Here is a 21,435-nt window from a genome sequence, read left to right on the forward strand (position 1 = left end):
TAATATTTTCAAATTCATGAACTTGGTCAGAGAAAGGTTTTCCATCTTCCATTCTTTCACAAGAGTATTTTCTTAAACCCCTTTTCAGCAGAACCATATTTTAATTCAAGAGCGTTCCATAACTCCAAAGCAGTTTTTGTATGACAAAATATTTTATAAATTTTATCAGATAGAGCACTCAAAATATGACCATGATACAAAATATCTTTATCACTAAAAGAACTAGCTTCAACCGAGGTACGATCAGGACAATTTTCATATTTTTCATTTAAAATAACAGAAAATAAACTGAACTCTGTAAGCCAAAATTTCATTTGTTGTTGCCAACATAAAAAATTTTCACCATTAAATTTTCCTGGCTTACTACTCAAAGACTTTAAAATATTCATTGCAGACATGTTGATATTGAACAAGAAAGGAGAATTTTTCTCTCTAAGATTGTTAGAAAATTAAATAGAACACAAGAAAATAAATATTTAGATTTATCAATAAAATCAATATCAACAACACAATGAATATTATAAAATTAAAACAGAGCAATTAATAACAACTAATTAAACACAAAGAGCAAATTAAAGTATTGAATAATAGGTTTAGAGTAGCCTAGGTTGAAGCACGCAGAGCGCTATTCTTAGAGAGAAAACGCCCCCACTGCATTGATAATTTTGAGTCTTAGAATGTGTTCCTCTCCTAAGATACGTCAACCCGTTAGATCGTTCGAGTGTAGTGAAAGATCCCCGAATTGAAAAACACCGCTCCAAAAATATATTTTAGTAGTAGAAATAATTTTGAGAGAGAAATAGATAAAGTTGTGTGTTTTTTTTCGTATCTGTTTTCCTCACCTAGTGATGTATATATATAGGCATTATTAGATACTTTTTTCAATAATAAAAGTATGTGCACCAGTTTTAAAATTTGTTTTGCAAGTTTTCCGGGAACAGTAAAATAAGTGATGTACTTGTGCTAACTAATTTGAAACAAAACGTGGACTTGATCAGAGTGAAAAATCCCAATTGCTTTGGTTTTTGGAATGTTAGAGTATAAAAAAAAAACAAATATTAATTAGATTAAATATTTAATTTAAATTTTAAATTATAAAATAATTTCTCAACAATATTTCCCTTTATTGAATGGAGGAAAACAATGTAAGATGATTGGAAGGTTGAGGACGTGGTTTTCGTGGCAACATGATTGAGGCAGCTGAATGCTGAGGAGAGAAAAGTGAAATCAGTTTATTTTTTAATTTATATATTGAATTACTGTAATAACTCATAAATTAATTAAAATAAAGAGATGGTATTTTTCCCCCTTAAAATTTTAATGCAAAATTGTTAGTGTATTCTGTCTAAAAATATAAGTTAATATATTAACAATTGCCTATAAATAAAAACATTCATTGAGCGAGTTAATTGAGAATGACAGAAATATGGTGGAAGTAGTGGTGACGCAACAATAATACAGAAGAAATGGTTGCAATATTAATGATAGAAAAAAAAATAATAACAGGAATTATGATAATAGTATTATGTGATAACTTTATTTATATTTTTTAATATAAATTATTTATTTTAATTTAAAGATTTTTATTTATTATTCTTATATTAACATGTGTTTCTCGCTTGACTGATCCCCTAATTATATGTAAATATATATGTGTATCGGGAGTATATCTAATAAGAACGGGTCTTTATTATGAGATGAAAGGATTAAATAACCGTCATTGGATTATTTATTTTTAGAAAACGCTTTTATAAGAAAGAAAACAAGCTTAAACAGACTCAATTTTATTGAAAAAAATAATGCTCTTAATTTTTGAAAGTGACATTTTGAAATAAAATCAAAAGTCCTAAATTAATAAATATATAGTATTTTAAAATGGAAGGAGTAATTTCAACTCTATTTGTGATTTGTTGCAATAAGATGAGACCCTGTATACCAATATAGCATGAGATTTGAGTATCCATCGACTATTAACAGCTTGATCATGATCCTAATAATTTATTCAAATGCAAGCCTTTGAGTACCAACCAGTGAAGCATATTGGCCCTTCTTGGCCAATAGCTCAAAATGGGTGCCTAGTTCTGCAACCCTCCCCTCAGAACAAACTGCAATTTGATAGGCATTTTGGACTGTGCTTAATCGGTGAGCTATTACTAATGTTGTCCTTCCCTTCATCAAATGGTTGAGAGCATCCTGGACCAAGCGCTCACTCACAGCATCCAGGGCACTCGTAGCCTGAATCACCAATCAAGACACATAAATAGGATCAATTGGAAATGGATTCTCTCAATTAGGATTTTCATTATCTATTGTATAGAAAAGCATAGAATTAAACAAATAACAGCACCTCGTCAAGTATAAGGATAGGAGCATTCTTTAGGAGAGCTCGGGCAATAGCAATTCTCTGCAATTTAAAAACAAGACTCAAGAACCTTCTAATGCGTTCGCATGTAAAATGCTATTGCCATCAAAGGAAAAGGGTCTTATATGTGAACTCTACTGTACCTGTCTCTGTCCTCCACTCAGTAGACCTCCACGCTCGCCAACAAGTGTATCATAGCCCTTTCCAGAAAAGATGAACAATAAGAACACAACTTATCTATTATAACTGTAGTACATAAAAGCATCTGCATACCTAGAAGACAAACCAACCTGTGGAAGTGAAATTATAAAGTCATGAGCATTTGCAGCTTTCGCTGCCTTAATCACATCTTCTTTAGAAACATCTTCATCTGGGAGCCCATATGCTATATTTTCTCCAACAGACACCGAAAACAGAACAGGCTCCTGTAATATGTATTATTTACAAAAATGAAGCAATATGTTTAATATCAAACATGAAGATTCTTTTTTTTTTTCTCCTTATTCCTTACTTGATTTACAATAGAGACAACCCGGGCCCATTCACTCTTGTCAAATGTTCGGACATCCTCTCCTGCAACTGTTATACAACCTCTTGTAGGCTGCAGAAATAAAATTTACTTGATGAATGTATTTTCAAGACAAAAATCAATGAAATTTCATCTTACAACATAATAAACAGAAATCAAACCTCATAAAAACGAGACAATAACTGTACTACTGTACTTTTTCCAGCACCACTAGGACCCACCAGAGCAGTTACAGTTCCATATTTTAGCCGTAAATTTAGGCCATTTAAGATTTCCACATCTGGCCTTAAAGGATAAGAGAAATACACATCTGCAGCATAATATGAGCATAGTCATTGAAAGAGAAGGAAAAAAAAAGTATACATTACTAAATAAGCCGTGCATTAAGACAACACCTCACAAGGGATACAAACAAAATTCAAAAAAGATACCTTCAAGACAAATATCTCCAGACCAAGCTAAGTTACACAAATTGCTTGATGTTTTAAGAGCTGACATGTAATGTAAATAATTTTTTTGGTTATTCTCAGTAGAAATATTAGCTAAGACCAATTTATAGCTTTCATCATCCATTGTTTTTTGTTTCAGTTCTCTTTCTAACCCATAAGCAAGGGCATCATCAACTGGAGCTCCAGACAAAACAGAGTTGATCCTCTCAACAGCAGCCAAAGTTCCACGAAGATCTCCAAAAGTATTAACCAATCCTTGAACCTAAAATACATGATATCAGATAGGACAGAGGATGAAAAATATAAAATAAAGTAAAACAGAAGGTCAACAACTCAACTAGCTTACAGCAAATGTTAAAGTGAAAGTATATCCAATAAAAGATGCCATGGTTCCAACAGAGAGCTCACCCTAAACAAGAATTAAGAGCAACTCAGAAATATTCAAGAATGATTTCAGTGGTAGAAAATTCTTGTAAGAAAATAATAAGAGAAAGATGTATATGATCATAAGGATAATATATCAGAACTTAAAAGAAAGAATGCAAATAAGTAGCAACAGTCATGATTGTCAATATCTGTTGTAGAAGGAAAGAAAAGAAAAGACCATGATTAGATTTGTCATTATATTATAGAGAAAAGACAAAAGTTTCAAAAGCTAGAAGTGCTTACCGCCTTAACCTTGCTTCCTCCAAGAACATATAATGCTGTTAAAGAAATATAAACAGCTACTCTAGTCAAGGATTCATTTGCAGATTTGAAACTTGCAAGCTTTATCCCACTTGATTGGAAAGATAGAACCTGCACGGAACAAATAATTAACATGGAAGTATCTAGAGGATGTCACACCCTTTATGAAATTAGCTATTGGTTCTTCTTTAAATAACCTTACCTGGCTAGCAAATGAAAACATTTGGCGCTTTTCACCACCAAAGGATCTTACCTGTAAGCAAGCATGTCACTGTTTCAGCTGTGGATTATAAAACCAGGCCATTGCAATACATAATACAAATATTTGTCATAAGAACACAAACTATTGGGAACTCACTGTTCGAATAGCAGAAAATGTTTCTGTCACACAATCAGATATAGATGCTTGGGCCATCCCATGTGCTTTAAAAACCGGCAAAGTAGATCTCTTGTAGACAGCTTCAGAGAACCAAAAAGAATTAGCATCAGGGAAGAATGCATGAAATGACAAAAAGCATGACCCAATTTTTTTTTTACCAAATTACTATTACAATGTATTTATAATTCAAGATACATACAACTCTCAGCCTGCATATATAAGCTATTTATGAAATTATTAAATCTCTTACATTTAAGAAAGGGTGAATAAGATAGGTGATAATATTTCTGCTTTTTATAATAGACCGCAACAATTTTGAAAATGAATTGAATTGATATCATCAGATACAATGAAAACTTACCGATTGAAATGGAAACTGCAAGCATCAGAACACCCAGAATGGGTGCCAGTTGTGGGGATAAAGAAAAAAGTATGAATATTGTTCCAATGACCTACAAGAACAAAGAAAATAGAAGCCATCACACAAATGAACGTGGGCAGCAAAATGCAAACTAAAACATGCATGAGTATAAATAAGTGAAAAAAAATTAAAAAATTAAACAATAAATTTGTGGTACAAATTCCACTCGTCAAGAAATGAAGGAAAGTCTACCCAACAAAGTGAAAATGGAATGAACCATACACATGCTTAAATATAGGAAATATAAAGCTCACTTCTCATTGGTGTAGAGTTGCTTGCCTCAGATAATGCCCTGAATCCTCGATCCCTTGAGACATTCTCACTGACAATATCTTTAAGAGAACCCAAATCAGATGTTAACAAACCTGTGAGTTCACCAACCTATAAGAAGCAAACCAAAGAAAGTGCAATAATTTTTGCACCTACTTTGTTAGTTTACTATATTAAGTAAAGAAACGGTGATATAATAGCTCAATGAATTTACAATTTTATATTTAAAAAAAAATACTGCTGTGCATAAAATCACATAGGAAAGAGATTCAGATTAAGTTACAGAAATAGATGAAAACATTGCAATACAAAGAAAGAAGAGGACAGAAAGACAAAAAGGGGAACGAATGAAGATAGGACAATAGAATACATCGCACAACAATCAGGTAAAGGTGACAGAACAATGGTTATCTGCACGTGGTGTCTCAACCCAAAAATCTCGAGAGATACATCACAAACATGGAAAACTAAAAGCACGTATAATGTAAGTGATTCCATATGCATACCTTGTATTTGTCAAAAAATTCAATCTGCACAAAAAAAAACTATATGATTAATCAACCAAAGCAAAAATAACTTCTTTCCAATAATTCGAAACAACCATACACTATCTCCAGGCATTATCAAAAAGAAATAATAGATAGAAAAAGAAAAAATTATCAAGACAGATAGAAAGATTTGACTCTACCTTCTGAATCAATATTCTTCCAAAGATCTGAGCTCTTAGTGTTGACATAATTTTCTCCCACACTATGTTCATGTTTATAACAAAAATAATAGTTAAAAGTGGCTCCAGGGCATACAGAACTCCAATTTTACTGAGCAGCTTCCATAACGGCTCAGGTCTAACACCAATTAGGACTTCAAAAAACCGTCCTAAAAGAACAACACCACATAAGAATGCATATATAGTATGATCAACAGTGAAATCGTGCATAAACAGTGGTAAAAAGGAATCATAAGATAGCACCCCAAATTTCATAATTAAAAATACTGCAATAACAATACCAATTTGCAGTTTTGCACAACACTATTTTCCATGAGCAAATAAAATTTCATCATCCCATTTTCTACAAAACGCAGAGATTGTTGTATTCAAGTCCTCAAAGAACAAATGTTTACATTACCATATTTGATGGCCATGTAGCTCAAGCAAATTAGACAAAAGAAAAAAAATTTCTTGGTTAACCACTCCTTTAACAATTTACGTCTTGCAAAAATAATTACTTTTTACAGAAGTTCTCTAAATTAAAGTTACCAAATCGAGATTTAAATCGTGAATTGACAGCAAAATCTTTCAATCATGGATCATAATTCATAGTTTGCATTGAATGGTAAGATTCACAAATGATGAAAAGTAACTTCAAATATATCATATAATTGATAAATGATATATAGTGAACAACTAAATAACTTTAAACTAAAATTAAAAACAAAATTACTACTCCCTCCATTCCATTTTATTTGGAGTTTTGTCAATTTATATTAAATATTTTTTTCATAGCACCCTTAATCAATATTAATGTATTCTTTAATTAATGTATTTTTTTCTTTTTCAATACTTATATTATTGGTAGAAATCCAAACGATTTAACAGTATATAGAAAAGTTATATAATATTATTTTATAAAATCAAAAATATTAATTAATTCAAAAATTCAAATGTATATGAATAGTATTTCTCAAGTCTTGTACCAAAAGCGAATGGAATATTAATTATATGTGAGTTTCTGCCTTTATTTTAGAAGAATAGAAATGAAGCAAATTTAACAACCAAACACACATGTCAGGAATCCCGAATACAATTTTCACCTTTTAAAAACCCGACGCATCTAAATTATACATAAATTTTCCCAAAACCCCTTCTAAACTTATATCCAATAATGATGATGAAATGTACAGGTTAAAAATATCCTTTTGATATATTTATAGCTTTCAAAAATTAACTTAATTTTTTTAAAAGTATATATATATATAGAGAGAGAGAGGGAGAGAAATTCATCTCCATATGTCAGTTTTTTTCTTTAAAAGAAATTGACAACCAAATTCACGGACATTAATCATGTTCTACTAATGAGATGAAATATAAGACTAAAAATTAACCTTTTCCTGAAAAAAAAAAAAAAAAAAGATGCGTCGAGGTTGAAATTGAAAATTTAGGGAATTACTATGACTAAGGTGAGGAGAGAAGATAAGTTACCAGAGAAAATGGGCATGGATAGGGTACAGGCGGTGCAGGCGAAGAGAGTTGCGAGGGCGAGGGCGAGGCGCAGTTTGTGCTTCATGAGAAGCGCGCAGAGGAGGCTCCACGTGACCACGCGCCGCGGCTTCGGCTTCTCCGTAGCCAGCCCGTTCAGCTTCGGATCCGGGTCGCCGAAATTCGGGTCGGATGCGGGCGCGGTCACGTAGGCGCGTGGCGGAGGGAGGAAGAAGAGGCGCGTGCGGAGAGGAAAGGGTGAGAGGGGTGGTTTCGTAATTTTGATAGAAAGAGGAAAACGACGAGAAGAAGAAGAATGAAGAATAAGAGGAGAAGGAAGGTGAGAGTGAGAGAGTGTCGCGGAAGCCATGGAGGAGAAAGGAGGGAGTTTTGGGTTGGACTCTACTCACCCATGTAACGTGCAATGCTGTAATTTATACCATGAAAAATAAATATGAAGACACAAAAATTCCCTTGATTTCTTTTTATTAATTTTTTTTGTTTTATATTTTGTTTGATAGAAGAAAAAATTAGTTAATTTTCACTAGAGAAGGTGAAAATGATTAAAAGATAATTTATAAGAATAAAATTTTTAAAAAATGTATATAAAAAATGTATCAATTTTATATATTGTTAGTAATAAATTTATCAAGAATACTAAGTGGAGTTATTTAAACTACTCATGTTGTAGGAGATTTTTGTAGGTAAATGCGTAACGATGCATTGGTTAAAATGTTTGCATATGATGTATGTATGTGATGTGATCATGTACGTTGTTGAATGTCTTACTTGACATGATGTGTGTGAGATACATGTTTGCTTGGAATGTTAGTTAACATGTATGTTTTGCTATGATGTTGTAGTGGTTGGCATGTATATTGACCCTAATAGTTTTGTAGAATACATCATTTTAGGATAGTGCTTTACATGCCAAAGGAATTTTATCTTATTCATTTTTTTATCATTGAAAGACAACCATATATACTCTTTTTTAATCATTAAAATAGTAGATAGGAGATGACATTCACATGCCTATCGAACAAGGAGCAAATAGTATGTTGGAAACCCTCATACCAAACACAATTGTCCACATAATGATTAGTTGAAGCTTAGTAGTGTCAAATTTGATTCAAGACTTTACTTGCTCAAATGAGAACTAATAGAGACTCACCACAAGAATTTCACCTTTGAAGTCAATGATCTCCTTAAGTAAGTATGTCCATTAAAATCTTCTTTTAATGGTCATAGGAGATCTCAAACCTGCGTCATGGAGAACACAAACTCAAACTAAATCCTTAATCATTTGTGTCAACCCGCATTGGAGATAATCATATATACTTTGAAATTTGAATAAAGAAAAAATTATAATCAAAAAATAATAATTTTAAATATATAAGTAAAAAATGTTTGAAATGAGAAAGAAAAAATACTGTAATAAAAAAAACAAAAAAAAATAATGTAATAAGTTAACATTTTATAATTTTAAATTTTAAATAGTTAATGTAAAAAAATGATTTAGTGTAAAACAATATTTACTATAAAAGGAAAATTTTAAAATAATTAATAAAAAACCAATTTTAGTGAAATTACGTGTTTCAAAAAAAAGGAAAAAATAACACTCATTATTATTTATAATAATAATAATAATAATAATAATAATAATAATGATGATAATAATAATAATAATAATAATAACAATAATAATTATAATAATAATAATAACAATAATAATAACAATAACAATAATAATAATAATAATAACAATAATAATAACAATAATAATAATAATAACAATAATAATAATAATAACAATAATAATAATAACTATAATAATAATAATAACAATAATAATAATAATAATAATAATAGGAACTGTCTTGAAAATGGTTGATGGATGGGTTGTCCCCATTCTTCAAGAGTCATAATTTTGAGAATTTTTGCTTTTGAATATATAATATTATTGTCTTTATCTCTAGAGTGAAATAATTCTATTGAATCAGAATCAACTAGAATGAATTCGTAAAAGATTATGGGCTTTAAAAAGTTTTGGTGATGGCTGTCTTTTGGGAAAATGGTATTGATTAATTGATCCCTTGTTAGATCTTTCCACTCGGGTTCTATTGGCATGATGTCAATATAGGTGTCCTTAGTAATGTAGGAATCATCATAAGATCTTGAATTTGATGGTGTGGTTGCTGGAATAGTATTGTGGGTAATGTTTTTAGAAAGGTTTTGGGAGATTTGTTTTGAGGGAGAAGGTATTGAGCTTGGTTCTGGTGCATGTCCTAAGGCTGCAATGGGGTCAAATTTGTTGTGAAAAAGTAATGGAGAGTTGGTGGCCGCTTCTAAAAATGTTGTGGATTTTGAAGGTAATTTTGTATTGAAAGATTGAGGTAACTTTCTTGATGAACTCGGCGAAGCCGATAATTGTCTTGATGCTTCTGATTGAGCCGATTTAACAGTATTGTTGAGTGGGGCCTTGAATGGCATCCCATAATTGTGTCTAGAGCTTTTGCTCATTTTCCTGTAAAAACTCTCTTGTTAAATAATCTGGTAATGTGTTTGACTCTCCTTTAATATGCTCAATCTCAAAATCGAAGCATGATAATAAAGCTTGCCATCTAGCAAAAATATGTTTTGAAACTAAATTTTTAACATCTTTTTGTAAAACTGATGGAGCTGCTTTGCAATCAGTTCTTATTAAAAATCTTTTTGAAAATAAATCATCTTGAAATTTTTGAAGGCATAAAACTATTGATAAAATTTCTTTTTTAACTGTTGAATATTTTTGCTGAGCTGGGTGCCAAATACCTGAATGATATCTGACCACTTGCTCTTTTGATAAAATCTTTTGTTTTAAAATTCCCCCATATCCTAAGTCTGAGGCATCTGTCTCGACAATAAGATAGGCTTCTGGGTTAGGAATCCCTAGACAGGGTAATTTTTTAACTATTTGCTTTACTTTAATAATGACTTGGGTCATTTCATTGTCCCAAGGTTTTGGATTCTTTCTAAGACGTTCATAAAGTGGGGCACATATAACTCTGATATTTGGAATAAAATCTGCCACATAATTGACACAACCTAGAAATCTCTGGAGTTAGGTCTTATCCTTTATTTCATTTGGAAATTTTTCTGAAAATTCTATTGATCTTTGGATTGGTGTAATGGTTCCCTGATAAATTTCATAGCCTAGAAATCTTATTTTAGTTTGAAATATTTTAATTTTCTTGGCTGACACTACTAATCCATTTTCTTTAATTAAATTAATAAATGTTTTAAAATGTTCTATATGTTGATTAATAGAGTTGGAAAATATTAATACATCATCTAGATATACTAATGCAAATTTCATATATGGGTAAAAAATATCATTCATAATATTTTGATATTCAGAAGGGGCATTCTTTAATCCGAATGGAAGTACATTCCACTCGTAATGTCCAAAAGGAACATTAAAAGCAGTTTTGTACTTATCTTCCTCTTTCACCCCAATTTGATAATAACCAGATTTCATATCAAATTTTGAGAATATTGTAGCATGATTTAATCTTTTAATTAGATCTTGTTTATTAGGTAAAGGATACCTAATCCATTTTAATACTTTATTGAGGGGTTTATAATTAATAACTAATCTTGGTGCTCCTCTTTCGAGTTCAACTGCATTTAATACATAAAAAGCCGAACAACTCCAAGGAGATTTAGAAGGTCTAATTAATCCTTTTTCTAAATATTCTTGAATTTCTTTTTTACAGTATTCTAAATATTGAGAATTCATTTGAATGGGTCTTGCTTTAGTATTGATATTCTTTTCATCAAAATTTTCAATGTAAGGTAATGATACTTCATACTTTTTTCTATGCTAAAAAGTTGTTGGGTTTAGTTCACAAATTTCTTGTTCAATTTGATTATTAATTTTCTTAATAGTTTCTTGAACATTTTTATTTAATAACTATTCTTCTATTCTTTTATATTGAATTTCTTTAGATAAAAAATTAATTTGTTTTCTTTTATTTTCAATAATACTTTTTTCTCTTAGTAAATTTAATTCTCTTGATCTTGGTGGATGAATAAATTCAAAACATAAAGTATTATTAAGAACTTGAGTTTCTAATCCTTTTGAGGTAACTTTAAAAGGATATAATAGTGACAAAAAGGGAGTTCCTAATATACACGGAATGTTCATATTTTTAACTAATATGAAGGATGTTTCATAACAAATTTTATTTTTACAAATCTTTGCTGATGATAATTTATAATTAATTTTCATATGAGAATTATTGGCACTTAAGGGGATTATAATAAAAACAATCATGTAGACATTTTAGAGTCAATTGTGTAATTTAAATTTCAAGAATGTAAATAGTCATTAATAAAGGGGATTAAATATTTAATTTATTAATTCTTATCGCGTTAACTTCATCATAGAGTATCGATTTAGGGCACTGTAAGGGTGCTTAATACCTTCCCTACACGTAACCGACCCACGAACCCAATTCTAGTTATCAAGGACATTATTGGACCTTTTAAAAATCTTTTATTTTTCCAATGTTTTGAGCAAAACATTGGTGGCGACTCCATGAACCTATTTTAAAAAATCATTAATTAAGGATTAGTTTGGTTTCCGGACATTCCTTAATTGATGCGATCTTTAAAAGGATGTCTAAACCATAGGTTGCAAGATCGGAAATTTTTGGGTTGCGACATGTAGTATAGTGTTTAGATAACTATGTTAAGAATGCTTAAAGCATAAAGTTGATTTGTGTTGATTGACTTAGGATTAGAGAAGAAATGTTGTTTTAAAATATGAATATCCCATTATAAGGATATGGTGTTATGGTGTTCTACAAGTCCAATTGTTGAAAACCCTTATTGGAAAATTGACTCTTGAAGCAAAATGTTGAATCTTCTTTAGAATCTTAATTGATATATTATGGGGGCCGGGCAATCGATCCATACTAATTATAAGTGACAAAATGTAGATCCATATGAATGCAAGGTCGAGCTATATGTGTATAAAGTGATTAACCAAGTAAGGTACTAGGTTAGGGGCCAAAATCCCTAACTAAGTACTAGAAGAGGTGCAATATTTAGAGACTACTCACCTGTATAGTAAGAGATTTCTTAGTTGAAATGTGTGATGGCGCATTATGTTGTTGTGTTGATAAGTTGTGAAGTTGACATGTGTTAATATGTGGAATTGTTGTTTAAGTTGTGTTGTGAAATATTGTGTTGATCAATTGTTGTGTAGAATGGTTGTAGTATTCAAAGTTTAAGTTGATATGTTGATTAGTTGGATGTCGTGTCGTAAGTTGTTAAATTAGAGTTTGTTGTGTTGATTCCATAATTGTTGGTATGTTGATGTTGATAGTATAATTATACTTGTTGTATTGTCTTTTGTAAGTTTACCTTTGCATATTTTTTTGTGATTGGACTATGATGATCATACTTATTATAGGAACAATGTTAGATTACATGGAGGATGAGTCAATTTTGAGAACCATGCAAGAGGATGACAGTATTGCTCGAGCTACCTTACTGTATCTAAATTTATAATAGTAGCTTGACTAGCAACCTAAATTATGATTTCAATTTTAGATTACTATATTTATATATAAGTACAATTATACTTATAGTCTCATCGGGGAATTTACTTTATTATTTCAGTTGTTAATGAAATTTATACACATATATCGTTGTATATATACTAGGTAGTGCTTATATATTTAACCTAAATAATTAGATTTATATTTTTTACTATTATAGTTGTTGAGTGTAAAATCTAGGGACATGTTGATATCTATATCGTTACAAAACTATATATAGAAAAATAAGATTCTTTTTTCAAACACATGCATTACTTCCAAAATATTATTGATAATATTTATACTTTTCTTATAGTTAAAAGTAATGTTTTAACATTAAATTACCCAAATCTTATATAACTTTAAGATAATTTTTTTAAAAATTATTTAAATTAAATTTTGAATACAAATTTTTTTATCTTAACCTTATAATTTTTAGACACGGCTCTGATGATCATTTTCGTTTATAAGTACACCACCAAATTTCAAATGGAATGGCGCCCAAACCAACCTAATCGAGCCAAGAAAGGAATTATGCCACAAAAACCTTATGTAAAAAGTATATTAATTAAATTACATATCTATGCACCAAAAAAAAAAATTACATATCTAAATATTCCCGTAACCCCATCTTTTTTACTTGACATATTTTTCTCTTTTATTATTTTATTAGAAAGTTGAAAAGGAACAAACTAGACTAGTGTATTTTGATATTAAAAAAAAAACACGTCACAACATGTTCAGTGATAAGAGATCCATCATTAAAAAAACAAATCAATTCATAATCACCAAACCTCCAACTTTAAAAAACCTAGGAACCCATTGGAAGAGTTGTTGAAGAGCATAAAATAAAAGTGAAATCCCTTAGAGCGCAGAAGTAGCACAAATGAAGCAATTTTTTAAATCTCTAACCAGTATTTTAATAGTATATTTCGGAAAAAGAAAGGCAAGAGATTCTAAAATTAAGCTTATAGAGAGGACATGATGTGATTATGAAAAAAAATGTTTAATTGTTTGAACTTTTAAAAACCTAATTTTACTTATATGAATTCTATGAATGCGTTTGAACAAAAATAAAAAATTCTAATTGTTACATTAATTGAAAATTTTATATTACATATTATTATTGGTTTTATATACTAACAAATTGTTTGTTTGAATATGATTGAATTAATATCTTTAAATAAGATCTCCATTTGAGTTATATATATATATATATATATATATATATATATATATATATATATATATATATATATATATATATATATAAAAGGAAGGTTTAACGATATTAGTGTAATTTTTACTAAGTATTACACCGCTTAATAATTTTATATTTAATATAAATTTTATAAATCTAATCATTAGATTAAAAATTCTTTACTCTTATATCATATATATATATATATATATATATATATATATATATATACAAAATTTTATATTAATCTAAGATGATTTGATACTTCATTTTTATAAAACAAAATTGACGTAATATATATATTTGAAAATATAATAGAATATGAACACTTTGATTACTTTCAAGTTATTGTTCAATTTTAACAAATATTGATATAAATATATTGTAACAACCCGGCTGATCACTACACACTGCACAAAAAAAAACACCACACAGAAAGAACAAGTATATATATATATATACACAAGGTCCAATCTGAGCTAAACATCAGAGTATAGATATAACCCAAAGTAGCCAAAGTAGTGGCCAAAACATCAAACAACAAAAAGAATCAGCTCTATTTGTCAGCTGCAGACCTGCCTCATCTCACCGACCTAACCATGCTCTGCTCCCATACAACGTATGATCATTGCAGTCCAAAACACATGGAAACAACAAAGGGTAGGCTAGTGAAAAGGATTCAGCATACATATATAAAAATACATGAGTAGTAAACAGCTACAGCTATCAGCACATCATCAGCATACAACTCATCAGCTATACAACTGTTAGTCAAGTAGCCTCGTGTAACTTAAGAGGGGGGGGGCTGAATTAAGTTATATAATTTTTCTTCAATTTATTAGTTTTTCTAACTTCTTTCTTATAAAATCAATATCATAAACAATTTGTACGTAATGATGCAAAAAACTTCACAACAAAATTAAAAGTATAGGGATAGAGAATTGCAAACTTGATTTTATACTGGTTCGGCCAACCTTGCCTACATTCAGTCCTCAAGTCACCCACTTGAGATTTTTCACTATGCTTGTAACCTTTACAAGACTCAAATTCTCCAACACCTAGGAATTCTCTTTCCTCGTGTTGAGAATCACAGACCACCAAGGAGAACAACAATTTCCCCTTTACAAATCAATAGAAAAGATGAATGAAGTAGAACAACTCTCTTTGAAGAGTGGATTTTACACTTTGTTGATCTAGTAGAACTCTTTAGATAATATTTGCAAATGATTTTTGGCCAAGTGATTGTAAAGATAATTTTTCACAATTAGTTCGTAACCTTTTTCTGAAAAATTATTGGTATTTATAGATGATTGTTTCATAGGTCATGACTTTTCATGAAGAGTTGTGTCTTTCTAAAATTTTCCAGAAAATAGGCTCTGGTAATCGATTACAACGATTTAATTTCAAAACGTTTGGAACGTTGTAAAATTTAAATTCAAATTTTGGAACTTTTAACTTCTGGTAATCGATTACAAGGAATGGGTAATCGATTACCAGAACACGTTTTAATAAGTGCATTTTAAACATATGAGATTCATCCTCTGGTAATCGATTACATGTACTGGTAATCGATTACCAGACTCTTTAAAACAATAATTGCCTTATTAAAACTTAAAATATAGAAAACCTTTATTTTCAAAACCTTATTAATATAAAAGATTATATTTGAGTTTTCTTGAAATTCTTTATTTTAAATGGCCAAGAACCTTATGCAATTTTTCTAAAGATTTCTTTTTACATATAAAGTTAGGTTAACAAGACTTATCTAAAATACATTGAGATTTTTGTTTCTTGAACACCTTGCTTTAACTTGACCTCTTGTTTTCTACAATTTATTTGACATCATCAAAATCTTTTACATGCGTTCTTCCACAACAGCATAAACAGCAATAAAACATACAATGCGTCGTCACGCATATCAGCTCGGAGATCTCTGATAAGTGCTATGATTTCATTAAGTTTATGACCTAGTTTGAAGCACTTATATCAATTTTCCTTGCTTTTAGACTTTGTTTTTAACTCAAAACATATCTAAATTGTTAGGTGATCACATTTTGTTTTTGAATCATGTTTTTAGGTAACTTACAAGTATTTGGTTGTTATTTTGTAGTTTAGGAGAAAGCTAGGAAAGAAGGAAGGAAGTCAAGCACAAAGTGGTGAATTTGAAGTTGAAGGAATTTTTGGTTAAGTTTCCAGGCTAAGACCCAGATCCACGCTTAGCCTCAGCATGGCAGAGAATCCCTGGAACAGAATTTTGATCCCCACGCTGAGCGTGGAACTGAGGCTTAGCGTGGATTGTGCTGACATGTCATTATTCACATAAGACAAAAGTTTTTATGACCTAAAAGTGGGATTTTCGAGGAGGGAAGTAAGGAGGATCATTCTTGGAGTGTGTGTGGCGACTGGAGAGCTCTGGAACCTTCAAGACCAAGCTTCTTCCTTTCTTCATCATTTGTAGAGTTCTACATGTCTATGTATAGCTAAACTCACCCTTGTTGGGGTTTGATGTAACTAAACCCATTCTCATGTGTAAACTCTAAGTTATCAATCTAAGTTGTTATTCAGTTTTATTATTTTGTTTCTGTGCATAATGCTTGTTTTGGCTTGATCACCCTTAACTTGAACTTCAGGTTTTTAAGAGATTGAGAAATGATTTTAAACCTCTGAAATGAAATAGAGCAGCTAATGGTGCTTATTGCTAGAGATAGAGTAAATGCCATTGGTCTTTCTTAAGCTCTTGTTCTTAAAGCTGGTTTCTTGGTTAAACTATGCAAGAGATTGATAGTTTAAGTTAGAAACTTAGATTCCAACTTGTAAGAGATTAGGGTTGGTTACTTTTGAGAGTGATTGATAAATTCTGAATAATAACTATTGTGAACTTAGTGATAAGCATGAGAGGAAGGTTTAGTGAAGTCAAACCCCAACAATTTATTAATATTGCATTAGAATCAAGTTTTGCACTCTAAGTGTTTACCAAAATACCAAAAAGAATTATTATTGCTTGTTTACATTATTTACTGCAGAAAATCAAACTCTTATTGTTTTTCGGTAGCTTAGTTAGATAACAAGTGAAATTGCAAAGTGTTGCGCAAGTCCCTTAGGAGACGATACTCATACTTTCATTGAACTACGTATACGATTTGGTACACTTGCCAAACGAGATAACAATCTCCTACAACAGCTCAGCCTTACGGCCTACAACAGCTCAGCCTTACAGCCTACAACAGCTCAGCCTTACGACCTACAACAGTTTATATCAGCATACAGCACAGCATAGCTTATAGCAATATCAACTTACATCACGGCTAAATAGCTTATAGCACAACATTATCGTCTCACAACACAACAATATTATAATTCAGCATGAATAACATTCATCAATAACAGCTCAGCTCAGCATAAAACAACATATAAGGAAACAGCATAAACGCGCCCGATGCACTCATGGTCGCGCCCGGCATGGCACAACCAGAGAGTACCAAGGAACCAGCACGCCCGGCGCAATTCCTATTGCGCCCGACGTGATAGGAGGCAGAGACTTCACAAGGTCTCGTAAGCCCGGCGTACTCATCTCGCACTCGGCGCAAGAAAGTAGAGACCTCCCCAAGGGTCTCACGCCCGGCGTAATATAAATTGCGCCCGGCGCCACCTCTGGCAGAGACTCCCAAGGAGTCTCCACGCCCGGCGTGACAAAGTCTCGCCCAGCACCAAACCAGAACCCCAAAACATATGTCACTTACTGATATCGCACCCAGCACTGTCCCACCACGCCCGGTGTAGGCCATCCAGAGGCTCACATTCTCAAGCACGCTCGGCGCACACATCCTTGCGCCCGAAGGCTTGTCAAAATAGAGCCCTCTGATGGTCACGCGCTCGGCGTGATACTTAGCAGCAACCCTCAAACTTTCGAAAATCTCTTCAAAACCTGCAAAATCCACCAGAAAACCAACATGCAATCCATCCAAAAGTCCACATTTTCATCAAACATCACTAAAAACACCTCATTTTCAGTATGCAACCAACAAACAATCAAAACCCTAAATTTTCACCCAAACCCCGAAAAACCCGAAAACGAATTTCTTCAATCTCAGCTCGAAATCATCAAACCATCAGCCCACAAATGAGTTTATGAACTCATTTTCAACAAAACATAGCCAAAAACTAGCTTCCCTTATCTCGGTGCAAGGAATCCAAGCTTCCGGGAAGAGACGAACGACGAATGAAGGAGAAGAGTGACGGAGAAGAAGGGAAACAGCTCAAATCCACACGGCTCGACAAGAAAATCAATACCTACTCAGCACCTTGAATCTAAGTAAAAGAGGAGAAGTGAGAGTTTGAGAGGGAAGAAGAGAGTGAATCAACAAAAGTGAGTGAGAAGAGAGTTTGGGGAAGAAAAGAAAAAGGAAAGGGGTCTCACATATATAAAGTTTTATGAACCTTCAATTTAACAGCTGGATTTACAAAATTCACATTTAATATAAAGTTATTGAATGATGTAATACTTAGTAAAAGTTACACCGGTGTCGTTTGAACCCTCTTCATATATATATATATATATATATATATATATTGATGGATAACATGTTTTTATGATTATCCGTCAATTTGAATTAATGAAATGAAGTATCAAATTTAAAATTTTTAGAAAATTGCAAATTTGATGTATATTAAGAACTTTAAATTTAATGGTTGATATAGAACATGAGTTATTGAACAGAATAAGTCTAGATAAACTTATTTCTAGAGTAAACAAATCTCTCCTATATATATATATAAATAAGTAGTTGATAAGAAAAATTTTATTAAAAATGATCAATTAATTTTTAATAGAGATTATCACAAATAAAATTAAAAATATTTTGTATTAATAATATTATTAAAAAAAATAACTTGTTTGTGAAATAAGACGAGCATTAAAATATAAAGTTCAGTCCACAACTTTAAAATTTAGTTTAATTTTTTTTTCTCCAAAATAAAATCATACACAATTAATTTTGCAAACATTTGTATATCTACACAAATATTATAATTGATTAAAAAGCTAAAAGTACAAAATCTTACGATAGTCAGAAATAAACTTTTGGAGACTTTACACTTAAACAAGTTAAAGTTTATTATAGTTTTTAGAGTTGGCATTATTTTTAACGGGAATTTTTTACTAAAATAATTTATTTTTATTTTTTATTTACCAAGATAACATCTGTACCACTTTATTTACTCAAATAGAGCATTTTACTGTTCACACTCAGAACTCGGTTCCCCGGAAACCGAATTCTGAGCTGTTAAATTTTTATTTATTTATTTATTTGTTTTTTGCATTTTTGGATCTGTACGTGGTGTAAAACTGCATCCGGAACGGCCCGTTCAGGCCGTTCTCCTTGCAAAACGGCCTTCTGCAAGGAGAACGGGCCTTTCCGGATGCAAAAAAAAAGCACATGACAAATGCATCAAAACGGGCCGTTTTGTTGGGACGTTCCAGTTTCAAAAATAACACACTATGCGTGCAAGCAGAACGGCCCGTTCTGCTTGGAGAACGGGCCGTTCTAGTTGCAACATTAACCCGTAACCCGAACTACAAACAGAAAAGAAAAGAAAAATTTAAACATTACTCAGAATCCGGTTCCACGGGAACCGAATTCAGAGAAAATTTTTTTTTTTGAAGTTCAGAATTCGATTTCCCGGAAATCGAATTCTGAGTGTGAATAGCAAAAGGTTCTATTTGGGTAAATAAAATGGTATATGTGTTATTTTGGTAATTTTTTTTTAAAAAAAAATTATTTTAGTAAAAAATTCTTTTAACGGTCAGTATAAGAGTTGTTAGTGGATAGACAGTTTATTAATAAAAAAATCACTATTAATATTACTTTTAAAATAATTATAATAAAAAATCAATAAACTTGATATATAAATGATAGTTGTTAGAAGTATCTCTTTATTTTTATAGGTCAATTTGGTGATAATAAGTTATATATTCTTGTAAAAAAAATATAATTAATGATAAAATGATACTCTAAAATTATTTTACACCAACGTATAATTTTTTTCTCTTCTTTTTAAGACACATATAATAATATTTTTTTAGTTTTTCACAATTTTTTAATAGACATTTATTTCAAAATATAAGATGACATTGTCAGAAATATTACGCTTAGACATATTATTCTCATGATTACCCATTAAACATACTATTCTCGTGAACATGTTTAATTTAGTCTGATTGTATTTTTTTTCATTTATATTTAATGATTTTTGTCATCAAATGTTTAAAATTTTATATATTTTGTAAATTTAATTGATTGATTGTTTAAACACTTCAATTATTAATGTGATACATTATATTACATTATTATTTATATGTCACATTATTAATTAATGTTAATGATTAATATGACATCTTACTCATTAATATGTCATGTTATATAATCAATTAATGAGATGGTAATATGTAAAAAAAAAAATTTAATTAGAAATTAAAATATACAATTTAAAAAATTGTTCAACAAAATTTACAAAATTATAAAACATAGAGGACAAAAAGTACAACAAAACATAGATATTTAGTAATTTTAAAATATAAAATTGTTTAATTAAAAAATAAAAGTGAATCCTCTCAAAAAAAAAAAAAGTGAAAGAATGATGTAAAAAAGATGGTTATTATCGATTGTAACTACTATTCTCGTAAAAAAATCAAGATACCGGACTTTTATTATAGAAATAAAAAAAGATAAACATACAAAACAAAATTAACTAATCTTAATATTATTTTATTTTTCAAACACAACATTAGAATTAATTTTATTTGAACTGTGCCGAACACCTTGCAAGATTTAAAATATACTTCATTCTCTGTATCATAATAACTACAACTTTAATATTTGAAAAATAATTTAAAATATTTATTTTTTTTATCTTTTAATGTAATATTAATTAATATTTTTAATTATATTTTTCATAAATTATTTAATTACTATAATTAAAACTAATATAGTTATTTATAAAGTGAATTATTTTAGTAAAATTATATAAAAATATATCAGAATAATTATAGTTAATTTATGATTTTTAGTAAAAAATTTACGATAATAATAATAATAATAGATTCTCAAGAATTTTTATATATTATTAATTTATTACGATTTTGGTATTATTACGTTTGCTTCTATTAGTTTACGAGATCAAGTATTAAGAATCAAAAGAATAAAAGAATAAAAATAATTTATGATCGATTAAAAGAAAAAAGAAATAAAAAAAATCTATAGACTACTCACATGAAAATTGAACTCAAATTCTCTTTATAATTCACAAATAAAAATAATTAATGATAAATAGAATAATAAAATAATAATGTTGTAAGA

The 21,435-nt window shown here is 30.2% G+C and overlaps 1 protein-coding gene across 2 annotated transcripts; it reads right to left on the reverse strand.

The window, feature by feature from the left end:
* Positions 1 to 1,832: 1,832 nt before the first annotated feature.
* ABCB28 (non-intrinsic ABC protein 8) lies at positions 1,833 to 7,716 on the reverse strand. Of its 2 annotated transcripts, XM_083075062.1 has the most exons (16): positions 7,298 to 7,714; positions 5,786 to 5,973; positions 5,604 to 5,627; positions 5,107 to 5,208; positions 4,768 to 4,858; positions 4,386 to 4,486; positions 4,230 to 4,280; positions 4,010 to 4,138; positions 3,687 to 3,749; positions 3,323 to 3,602; positions 3,053 to 3,201; positions 2,874 to 2,963; positions 2,653 to 2,787; positions 2,506 to 2,562; positions 2,348 to 2,404; positions 1,833 to 2,235 (listed from the first exon to the last, which is right to left on the reverse strand). In XM_083075062.1, exons 1-16 carry the CDS (start codon positions 7,662 to 7,664, stop codon positions 1,999 to 2,001), a joined length of 2,121 nt encoding a protein of 706 aa, XP_082931188.1. In that variant the 5' UTR covers positions 7,665 to 7,714; the 3' UTR covers positions 1,833 to 1,998. The 2 variants fall into 2 exon arrangements, with proteins under 2 accessions (XP_082931188.1, XP_082931190.1); XM_083075064.1 differs by lacking the exons at positions 1,833 to 2,235; positions 2,348 to 2,404 and having other exon boundaries at positions 2,636 to 2,787; positions 7,298 to 7,716.
* Between the last annotated feature and the right edge of the window lie 13,719 nt (positions 7,717 to 21,435).

This window comes from Cajanus cajan, chromosome 1, assembly GCF_000230855.2.
Source record: "Cajanus cajan strain Asha chromosome 1, NIPB_CcT2T_4, whole genome shotgun sequence".
Classification (NCBI taxonomy): domain Eukaryota; kingdom Viridiplantae; phylum Streptophyta; class Magnoliopsida; order Fabales; family Fabaceae; genus Cajanus; species Cajanus cajan.

What these genes read in the sequence shown, in the direction of transcription:
- ABCB28 (XM_083075062.1), bottom strand. Translation starts at nt 7,664, where the DNA reads ATGGCTTCCGCGACACTCTCTCACTCTCACCTTCCTTCTCCTCTTATT. An exon ending in AATTTTTTGACAAATACAAG is followed by an intron (nt 5,209 to 5,603) that starts GTATGCATATGG and finishes TGCTTCTTATAG; the next exon opens with GTTGGTGAACTCACAGGTTT. An exon ending in TATTGTCTCGTTTTTATGAG is followed by an intron (nt 2,964 to 3,052) that starts GTTTGATTTCTG and finishes TTATTTCTGCAG; the next exon opens with CCTACAAGAGGTTGTATAAC.